The 11364-nt window shown below is 39.4% G+C and overlaps 1 protein-coding gene across 8 annotated transcripts in view; it reads left to right on the plus strand.

Annotated features, from left to right (window-relative positions):
* Positions 1–11364, plus strand: part of BAZ1A (bromodomain adjacent to zinc finger domain 1A) — a 42051-nt gene that overhangs the window by 14123 nt on the left and 16564 nt on the right. For 6 of the 8 annotated variants that reach the window (XM_080977558.1, XM_080977560.1, XM_080977564.1 and 3 more), the window contains 9 exons: positions 620–715; positions 1861–1999; positions 2588–2734; positions 5534–5629; positions 5755–5979; positions 6825–6990; positions 9256–9366; positions 9861–9985; positions 10721–11326. In XM_080977558.1, coding sequence (XP_080833684.1) covers positions 620–715; positions 1861–1999; positions 2588–2734; positions 5534–5629; positions 5755–5979; positions 6825–6990; positions 9256–9366; positions 9861–9985; positions 10721–11326 — 1711 coding nt within the window. The remainder of the gene's footprint in view (positions 1–619; positions 716–1860; positions 2000–2587; positions 2735–5533; positions 5630–5754; positions 5980–6824; positions 6991–9255; positions 9367–9860; positions 9986–10720; positions 11327–11364) is intronic. The other 2 variants (XM_080977562.1, XM_080977563.1) reach the window with 1 other exon arrangement.

An 11364-nucleotide genomic window follows, 5' to 3' on the forward strand; every position in this document is an offset into this window, starting at 1 on the left:
AAATACAAGCTATTTTCATACTGTTTGAAATAGGACTTTTATTCATAATATTTGATGGTTTTTTCTAAAGTAATAAAGGAAACTTAGGAGACAAGGGTTCAAATCATCCATCAGCCATGAAGTTCAGTGGGTGACTTGGGGCCAGTCACTTTCTCTTAACTACCTACAACAGGTTTGTTGAGGGGGCTGCAGAATGGGAGGAAAAATCTTATGTATACCACCTTGAGCTCTTTGAAAGAAAGGTGGGAAATAAATGTAATAACATAAATGATACATTTCTTTTGAAAAAAAAATTCCTTTATTGTCATTACCAAGATATGTAAATAAATAGAATCATGTATACATATGTGAAACAGTCAATATCCTAATTATGTTATCTATTCTCTTAATTAAAGTAGTAAGTTCCATAAGCATCAAGAGCAACAGTTAAAGAAAATTATGCAATACCAATAATCAGTAAATTAAACTGTTGCTTAGATTAAATTATAAACCTAACTTCTTACAAGATTTCCACTAAAAGTACATGGATTGACATTATCTTGAATTTTATTACTCCAATGCATAATCTAAATACAGCTGTTTTTAACTATTTTGGTAGTCATTTTCTGTGTAATTGCAGGAAAGAGAAAAGCTTCGCGAAGAGAAAAGGAAATACCTGGAACATCTAAAACAATGGAGTAAGCGTAGAGAAGACATGGAATGTGATGATCTTAAGGTAATGGAACTTCAGAGAGAGAGAGAGTCCACAATCCAGAAATATTTGTGTATTTATGCATTGTTTTTCAGACCTTTTCTGTGGCTAGAAAAGTTGCCCGATGGTTCTGCTGAAATTGTAAATCCACTATATGATTATCACATACATTCTCCCCTTGTGGGGAAAAAGGACTTAAAACGATAGTTGTGCAGTTTCAGAACTTTTTATATTTAATAGATAGTAATTTAAGTCATAAGTTTTGTAACTTGCAAAGCAATCCTCTACTTGCATTGAGTGTGCCATTGTGAGCGAGTCCTGCAGTCATAGCCGTAAACATGCTACCATCTCATCCCTGGGAAATAGCAAGAACAGGAGGCTGTTGCCCACTATGGGGCACAGAGGGCATATGAGCTTTAATCAGGGCAGCAGAACACAGCCCACATCTGCCAGCCCTCATGTGGAGCACCAAAGCAGAGGCCACAGAGCGATGGAGGCACTTGGGACATGCAATGTCTGCCTGTTTTCTATTTATTAATATTTACACATCACTTGATTGTTTTAAAAAACAAAACCCGGCAACCTCAAAGCAGTTTACGAAAAGATAAGAAAATCAGTAAAATTTACAATACTTTAAAACATACAAAAAGTAAAAATACTATGAGCTATTGCTTCAGATGTGGGGAGACCATCACAGCAGTTAATTTTGCAGTGCGTGATCCCATCATTCCTTGCATAATTGTGTGGGATGTTTTCTGGCACCCACAGCTGCCTTTCCCACCCTGCTGTTTCCCTTCTGTAGGGTTTATATGCTGGTGATGGTGTGCTGTAGATGGTATTGAGTTGCACCATATCCTGCGTTGAGGCTGAAATGGACCGAGTGGCAGCTATTATTTCTCCCTTCCATTGAGATTAATGGGAGGAGAATTACTTTTTCTCAGTTTGGCAAGACCAGCACAAGACATTGCACTACATGTGGTCACCGCTTTTCTTCTTCCACTGCCACCTTCTTTCTGCTCTATTTTTCTGCCTGTATTCTAACACCAACACTCACTCTGGGTAGTCATTGTAATCTTTTTGGCTATCAAATCTGTTGTGATGTATGTTGTTGATTATTCACCGCATATGTATAACTGAAACATACAATAAATATTTACTTTGCATCACAGGAACTTCCAGTTCCAACTCCAGTGAAAACCAGACTACCTCCTGAGATCTTTGGTGATGCTGTCATGGTCTTGGAGTTTCTCCATGCTTTTGGTGAACTCTTTGATCTTCAAGATGAGTTTCCTGATGGAGTGACTTTAGGCAAGTGAATCTTTAGCAAACTGAATCTAAAGGAAACATGAGTAGCAGATTTTGCAAACATCCTGTCTACAGATTTTGTTTTGCAGGGGAAGAAAGAAACAGGTTCTCTTCCTTCCCAGAATGCATTAATGATGCAATATTGGGAGTACAGCTGTGGATCTAGGTTGGCTTAGGTGCCTCCAGCTGACATTAGTTTTAATGTATTTTATTCACTCTGCTCTTTATTTCTTATGTACTGCTTGTCAGCAATCATCCTGATCTGGGCAACTATATGTGCTCAGATACATGCATGTGACCAAATATCCCCATTCATTTCAAGTGTACATGCTGCCCTGTGGGATTCTGCAAAATGAACTTTGCCCTTTCTTTGAAACAAATGAAGAGATGATCCACCTGCCTTTCTATGCACTTGAGCCTGGAATAAATTGCTGGATCACAGCAATTGTTTCTCTAGTTGACCTATTTGGAAAATATCCTGTGTATTGACTTGATTAGTATTTTGACAATCACATAACATAGGAACAGCTTTCAGTTTTTTCACTGTGTATTTGTAGCAGTTTGAACAAATCCACTTTTTCTTATTTACAGAGGTTTTAGAGGAAGCTCTTGTTGGAAATGACAGTGAAGGTCCACTATGTGAATTGCTGTTTTTCTTCTTGACGGCCATTTTTCAAGCCATGGCTGAAGAAGAAGAAGAAGTGGCCAAAGACCAAATAGCTGATGCTGAGACCAAAGGTCAGACTTCAACTGTGCTTCTTAATGCAAAGCTTGCATACTAATAGGCACGCATACTAATTTGCATGCATGGGAATATTTCAGTTAACATTGCTCCACTTCAGTGCACATGATTGCTATAGAAAAACAAAAGTTTGTCAGGTGCTAGCTGCAGCGTTGATTCTGGTGTGTACTGCAGGTGCTCTTTTAATTTTTTTTAAAAGGCAAGCTTTCCCATTATTAGACATAGCAAGAATTTCACATTGGCGGGTTTTCAAGAAGTCTCAAAACTTAACACATCCCTTTCATTAAAAAAAATTCTTCAGAATTCAGTAACTTTGCTGAAGATTCAGAAGATACATCTTTCTCACCAGCAGTGTAAGCTACATAACTTTCAGAGGGGTAGCTGTGTTGGTAGCTGGTAGCTCTTGTGCAAAAACTAAAAAAATTAAAAAAATTGTTGTAAGGCTTTTATGGACTATTATAGTCTACTCATTGGATGAAAGTTTGCCATGATAAATTTGTTGCTTTTTTTAAAGTGCTGTAAGACTTCTTCTTGTGTCAGCTAAATAATAATCTGGCATCATAACAGTGCATAGCTTTACTATTCATTTCTTCGGTGACAGTAGTATTGTCATCCACACACTGGAACACCTGGTCCAGATTTGTAATAGCACACTTCTTAGCTAATGTAATTATTTTCCAAAGGGCACACTTTTAAATCTATTGCAGCATTTGCAGACTTTGAATACTCTTTCCAAAGTGTGCTGTAGCTCAGGTGGTGGTTTATTTTTATTTCCTTTGTTGCATACTTGAAGAAAAGAGAAACCACATAACAAATAGCTTGTTTGTTGATTTATAGTGATATTTTTACCACACACAGCAGTCACATCTGAATAAAGTAGTAAAAGAGCAAACAGAAAAGGGGCATAGCTCAGTTGCAGAAAATCCACTTTGCTCGTGGAAGGCTCCAGATTCAATCCCTGGCATCTTCAGTAAGGGCTGGGAAAAACTTCTCCTTGAAACTTGGAGAGTTTATGCAAATCAGTGGAGACAAGACTTGAGCTAGATGAGCTACTGGTCTGACTCTGAAACCTTTGCTCCAACATTCATGTTTTGTTTTGGTTCCCTGAGGACTAGAATATTGACGGGATCCCCCACCGCTCTTCCATTTTTTTATCAGAATTTGTCTGGTAAAGTCATTTTCTCTAGATTAAGTGTTTGCATTCCCTTAACATGGGTGTGGGGAACCTTCTGCCCTCCAGATGTTCCTGAACTATATAACACCCATCATCACTGGTCATTGGCTATGCAGGCTTGGGTTGATGGAAATTGTAGTTCAGCAACATCTGAAGGACCAAAATTTCCCTACACCTGCCCCAAATTGAGTGCTTTTACACCTCTTCTCTGGAACCAGTACAATAACAGTTGTGGTATACTGTATAAAAGAAATATATATAGAAAAGAAATATATACAGTTGACGTGTGCTTTGTAGAGTCAAGTGCATCAATCTGAAAATTCTGTTTAATCTCACATACCATTCAGAGAAATAGGGTTTTTTTGGAAGAAAGCAAAGCTGCATGTGATTCTTCCTTTGTGCAAGGAAGATTTAGTCATTATTCTGTTGAGAGGAAATCCAAATGACTTCTTTCTGGCAAATCAGTTGCAGGGGGGAATTGTGTTTTTCCACACTCAATCAGTAGTCATTGTTGAACATGAGATTCCTTGGACCCAAAAGTGAAACTTTTATTGCCATTTGGAGTAATTTAGTCTTATGTAGACTGTACTGCACCTACTGGTACTGCTAGTGTGTATCTGATTGCCTTTCTCTCATGCATATATTATGTTAAACTTTGCTCACTTAAATTGAAAACTTCCCACTGCAAGATTCTAGATGTGATACTCCTTTGCTTAATTGTAAAGTCAGGTTTTTGTTTTGAATCATTCATAGCTTTGACTCAGGCATTCTAAACAAACTCACAATTGTAGGGTAGGCATGCCCATAGTTCTGTGTTATGGCTCTCCATATTTTGGTTGGGCTGCATTCACACGTATAACTTGGCAGAAGCTGTTAAAGAGAAAATATATTAACTTTTGTGAATGGAGGCTTACCGTATGTCCAGTATAGGATAGCGCAGTTCTGCTTTGTGGAGGTTGGATGTGAGAGGACCTCAGTCTGTAAAAAAAAAAAGGAAAAAGAAATAACTTCAGGAATAAGGAATTTGCTTTCTAAAGAAGGGTATTTCGTCTTGCTGTTTCCTACCCTTAAAGAATAATACTTATAAGCCTATCTTTGGTGATATGTAGAAACTTCTGTCTTGGATAACCTTGATACTGCTGTAAATAAACTTCTGAACCTGGCTTGTTGATGTGCTTCACTGATCAACTGTGTAGGATATGGAATCTCATGTGTAATGTGGTAAATCAGCACTGACTGGCTGCACAGACGGGCTGCTGGCACCCATAATTCATTTCTGTAGGCATAATCATAATGAAGTAATTATAAGAATGTAGTAATAAGATGCTATTTGATTTCTCGCAGTAAACCTTTTTTTACAAGAGCATTTCATGGGTTTATCTTTCTTTGCATGTGTGTGCTTGTGCTGTTGCGGTCAAGTTGTGTGCAATGCAAGAAGCTTTTAGGGAGTGCTGCATGCTTACTCTGCTTTTAGGTAGTATGCATATGTTTGTTGCACGGCAACTTACAAAAATATCGAGTTTATATGCTGTCTCCGCATTGCTTAGAAAAGACTTGCTTGCTTCGCCTCCGAAATGCAAGTGTTAATTTTCACTAGAATAAAGTCTTTATTTCCTTAAAGATTTAACAGAGGCTTTGGATGAAGATGCAGACCCCACAAAATCTGCACTATCTGCAGTTGCAACTTTGGCAGCTGCATGGCCCCAGTTACATCAGGGTATGTGTGGGTTTCACTTTTTGTTACGTTTTGCACTATTTTACAAAAAAAAGTATAATTCACATTGTTTGCTAAATACTCTTAGTAGCCAAATAGTCTAACACTCATTCCGTTGTTAACTGTAGGTTGCAATTTGAAAAACTTGGATCTTGATAGCTGCACTCTTTCTGAGATTCTCAGACTTCATATCCTAGCATCAGGTGCAGATGTAACATCAGCCAATGCTAAATATCGTTACCAGAAGCGAGGAGGATTTGATGCCACAGATGATGCTTGCATGGAGCTAAGATTGAGTAATCCTGGGTTGTTGAAGAAACTCTCGTGTACTTCCGTGTATGATCTATCATCGGGTAATAGAGCCAAATTAATATGTCAAGTTACATGACAGAAGTTTTCAAGAATTGTTTACTAGGACAATGTCAAGAAAAATCCTATTTTGTCTCTTGAAGCATAACCACTAATACCTTTTAGCCGTAGAAGTTATACAAATTTAATTAAATAATGATGATAATAAAGATTGGGGCTAGGTAGGTGATTTAGGCTGCAATCCTATATAGGTTTACCTGAGAGTAAGTTCCATTGAAGGCAGCGGGCTTACTTTTGCATTGGATTGCACTACGTATCTTGTGGAAGTCTGTTTAATTTTCTACATGAGCTTATGTCTGTTTTTCTAAGAATCATTAGCCATTATCAATTGAGCTACTGATAGTATATGAACGTTGGGTATTTTTACTTGCTCTTTTGTGTTTGAACAGCAGGTCCTCCATTATATAGAACAAACTGCTTTGTTTCAAAAGTGTTTTGCTGTATGGCACAAGCTGGGTGGGTTCATACTCAAAAAAACACAAGTCCAGAAGTTCCTTGGTGCATGGAACAGTTGATTGCTTCTTTGGATCACGTTTATATTAGACTGGAAAATAGCTTGCAAGAAGTTCATATACTGTACACACAGTTAAACATGTTGAAGATTCTATTGGTAAACTATGCCATAAAACAAGGTGGCTAAACTCTGAAATGGCACAACCCTCCTTGTACTAGGTTTACATCTTGTCAATCTCTATGGATTAATGAGCCCAAAGGTCACTGACAGATTAAAAATAGATACCTTACTTTATTGATGAAGGTTTACTGACCAGTTCACGGGATTATTATGTGACTTCTGTAATGAAGCATCAATCTATATTCATTTTATTAGGGGAGAAGATGAAGATTCTTCATGCCCTCTGTGGGAAGCTTTTGACTCTTGTTTCTACTCGAGACTTCATTGAGGACTCTGTTGATGTATTACGACAGGCAAAACAAGAATTCAGAGAGTTAAAAGCAGAACAGCACCGGAAAGAAAGAGAAGCTGCAGCAGAAAGGTGACAAGAACACAGATGCCCAAATATCAGCACAATAAAGCTAAACGAGGGCTTTTCCAGAAGCGTGGCTTCTAAAATTGAAAGAGCCTACTAGAAATACGGGGCGCGGGTGGCGCTGTGGGTTAAACCACTGAGCCTAGGGCTTGCCAGTCAGAAGGTCAGCGGTTCAAATCCCCACGACGGGGTGAGCTCCCGTTGTTCGGTCCCTGCTCCGGCCAATCTAGCAGTTCGAAAGCATGAAGTGCAAGTAGATAAATAGGTACCGCTCTGGCGGGAAGGTAAACGGTGTTTCCGTGCGCTGCTCTGATTCACCAGAAGCGGCTTAGTCATGCTGGCCACATGACCCGGAAGCTGTACGCCGGCTCCCTCGGCCAATAAAGCGAGATGAGCACCACAACCCCAGAGTCGGCCACAACTAGACCTAATGGTCAGGGGTCCCTTTACCTTTACTAGAAATACAGTAGTAAAACCTGTTTGTCTGTCATAATCCAATTTAGAAAAGTAAACACATTTCTGGTGTATTTGATTAATCTTATTTCAAACCTTTTTTTACAAGGTATCTTACATATTTTCAATATAAAAATTTAGTTCTAAATTAGGAAGTTGCTCTTTGGAACTGAAAACTGCCTTTATACCAAGCCAGACCAGCTGGCTCAATATAGCCTCCACTGGGTGGAGAACCTATAGCCCTCCAGATGTTGCTGAAGTAAAACTCCCAGCATCCCTGACCATTAGTTGTGTTGGCTGAGGCTCATGGGAGCTGCAATCAAGCAATATCTGAAGGGCCACAGATTGCTAGAGGGGATGAATCACCAGCTTGGGGAATAAAAAAAGGCAACTCCAACCCTTAACTGGCCCCTTTTTGCAAACTCTTTAAGTGTTTTTGCCTGGCTGGAATGACTGCTTGAACTCTGATAATACATTTTGCTTTACTGGAAGGAGGGTAGAAAAGGGTGTTTGTAACAACTAGACTACTTGCACAAATATAACATTTACATTAATTGCTGTGCCCACTTGTGGCTCTGGCCCTGTCAATCAGTGGCCCTTGGGAATTTGTCCCCATGTCTGAAAAAAACTTCCCACCTCTGGTCTTACATCATCATGACTTCCCAACTGTTTTGAGCCCATGAGCACATTTGGAATTGTATTAAGAGTATTGTGAAAATGACCACTGCTGTAGGGAACATGAGCAGTTACAAAACACTGGGAGTATCAGTATGCTCTTCTCATTTTATTTCCATGTGTGTGTGTACTGCACACTCTGATCACACACACATGCAGTGGAGTGGGAGAGAGAGAAACCCCCAAATAAAGAGGGGCAGGGTGGGGCAGGGGAAAAAACATTCAAAGCGGGAAGGAAGAGAACCTACAGAGAAAGAGAATGCATAAAATGGTGAAAGGTGGGGGAAGCTCAGCCATGGATGGAAGAGAACGAAAAGGGCCAGTCTAAGTCTAGCATTGGTGTAGGACAGGGATCAGCAACCTTTTACAGCCGTAGGCCAGTCCACTGTCCCTCAGACCATGTGGGGGGCCGGACTATATTTTGAAGAAAAAAAAGAATGAATTCCTATGCCCCAGAAATAACCCACAGATGCATTTTAAATAAAAGCACACATTCTATTCATGTAAAAACACACTGATTCCCAGACCATCCGCAGGCCGGATTGAGAAGGTGATTGGGTCGCATCCGGCCCCTGGGCCTTAGGTTGCCTACCCCTGGTGTAGGAGAAGCCCCCACTCGTCATAGCTTTACTGGTAGCTGCAGTAATTACTTCCTGCTTCTCTGCTCAGCAAAAAAGTAGTGAAATAATTGTCCTGTGTGCTCTCTCCTCCCCTTGGGCTTCCTGATTTCCCCATAATCCTGATAGTGTGCTGTAAAAAAGAGGACAGTCTTGTGTGGACACAATGAAAGATATCTGAGCATGCCATGGCATCCACAGGTGTTTTTTTGGGGAAAGGTGCCTTATACTGACCGGCAGCAGCTCTTCAATGTTTCAGGTGGAGTTCTTTCCCATCCAGGCTTGTAAATGCCAGGGAAGGAACCTCAGACCTTTCATCTGTTGAACAACAAGCTTTTAGTACTATTTATTTTAGTGATATTATGTACCATGGCCTTCATCCAGAGATTTCTGTGCATCAAGATGCACATAAGGATCTCCTGCATGCTGGGTCTCTGTTCTTTTCAGTAGAGCGATGTAATTAGAGGAAATGGTTGATTACCCTATATGCTCCAACTAACCATCTGTGTGTATTGTATAACATCAGAATCCGCAAGAAAAAAGAAGAAAGACTAAAAGGACAAGAACTAAAGATGAAAGAGAAGCAGGAGAAACTGAAAGAAGAGCAGAAAAATCCTGCAATTGACGTATCAATTGGGTATGATCAGTTGTTAATATTTACATATATAATTAGGATAGTGCTTAATTTCACATGCTGGGGTTAGTGTACACAGTTTCAATTTAAATATTTCCATCAACAATAAAAACTTCTTAGATTATCTTGCTTTCTGGTTATGATATTTACGTAATATGATCACAAATTTTATATTATAGGGGGGATAACATAGTAAAAGAGTTCAATACACACGCATGCACATTGATCTTTATTATAAAACACTTTGGAAAATCAAATGTGACCTATCAAAAGCCAGCCCAGCCAGATCCGTTTTCATCTCCAGTAAATGTGGACAGTGTGGAGTTCTCTGCTTGTGGGCGTAACTTTATTCTGTGTGTCTTTTTTTTAATGTGGCGCACAGTGCAATTTTTCAGACTGCGCTCTATGGTGTGTTACAATATGCTATGCATGTGCAATTCCCTATAACTCTTTGAACTTGGAGGACTTTATATTTTTTGGTATGTCTATTGTATCAGTGAGGAGGAGCGGGAAGAGCTTGATACAAGCACAGAGAGCAAAGAAACTGAATCAAAGGAGCAAGACTTAGATGCTATGACAGATGAGGAAGATGACATTGTGCCAAACAAAAAGAGAAGAGGAGGTAAGTTCATTTCTAGTGCATTTTCATTGCTATGTATTGATTTTCTATTGCTGTACGTTCTTGCTTCTAGGGTTTTTAATGGAAGGCAAGCGTAGAGTTAACTTCACTACCTGCATCATTCTGTTAGATAGAGCTTCATTATTATTTTTTATGGATTTATAGTTCCATTGATCTAGTTTGATACTCCTTTCCATCATGGGTTTCTAATGCTTGTATCTAAGGTACAAAACCTTTCCCCTCGTTTTATGAGCCAGCACAGTAGAGTAGTGGTTAGAGTGATGGACTAGAATTGAGGAGACCCACTTAACCATGATGTTCACTAGGTGCTCTTGGGTGTAACTTATCTCCCAGGGTTGCTGTGAAAATAAAAGAGGAAGGAAGAAGAGCCATGTACATTGCCTTGAGCTCCTTGAAGGCGAGGTGGAATGCAAATGTAAGAAATTAGTTCAGAAACTTGCAGAAGACAGAATTTCCATATAAAAATTGTGAATGCAGCCACACATTGGGCCTATAAAGACATTAGTTGATTGATGGTACAAAACGAGCAGAAGAAAAATTTAGAAGTTACGATATCTTGCTACCTGCTTGAAATTTTCTTGTGTTATTTGTTTGGGCAAACGCCCGCTTGTGCTACTCTAAACTACCTGTGCTATGTGTAGTTGTGTCACTTTGGTCAGTGAGTGGCCAGGTAATGTATTAAATAAAGAAATAAAACATTTTTGCTTGCTCTTTCAGGAAGAAGACAGAATGGCTTTAAAGATCTGGCAAGGCAAATAGAGACAACTGGTGAAAAACGTGAGCCACCCACTCCAGAGGAGGAAGAAGCTTTAAAACAGGAACAGCAAGCAAAAGAAAGGGAACTTACAGAAAAGATTCAGAAAGCCACAGCCTGTACAAATATCTCTCCTTTGGGCCGGGACCGCCTATACCGACGCTACTGGGTTTTCCCATCTGTTCCAGGATTATTTGTGGAAGAAGACTATTCTGGTCTTACAGAAGATATGTTGTTGCCTCGGCCATCTTCATTTCAAAATAATGTACAGAGTCACATTGCAGATAAATCTCAGACTGCTACTAAAACTTCAGAGTCTTTGAAGACAGAATCTACCTCTAACAGTCACCAAGATTTCCATACTGGTACTACTGTACAGGTGTCGTTGCCAATACATAAGCCAAACCGGTGGTGCTTTTACAGTTCTCAGGAACAACTGAACCAACTTCTAGCAGCTCTCAATTCCAGAGGATACAGGGAAAGTGCCTTAAAGGAAATTCTTTTGCAGGAAAAAAACAGAATATCTAAACAACTGGACAGTTTTGCTGTAGAAAAATTCCATATTTCAGGTAAATACTCTGGATTTTCTTGAGTATATAGTGGGTGG

Source organism: Podarcis pityusensis (assembly GCF_964106645.2).
Source record: "Podarcis pityusensis genome assembly, chromosome: 1".
NCBI lineage: Eukaryota > Metazoa > Chordata > Lepidosauria > Squamata > Lacertidae > Podarcis > Podarcis pityusensis.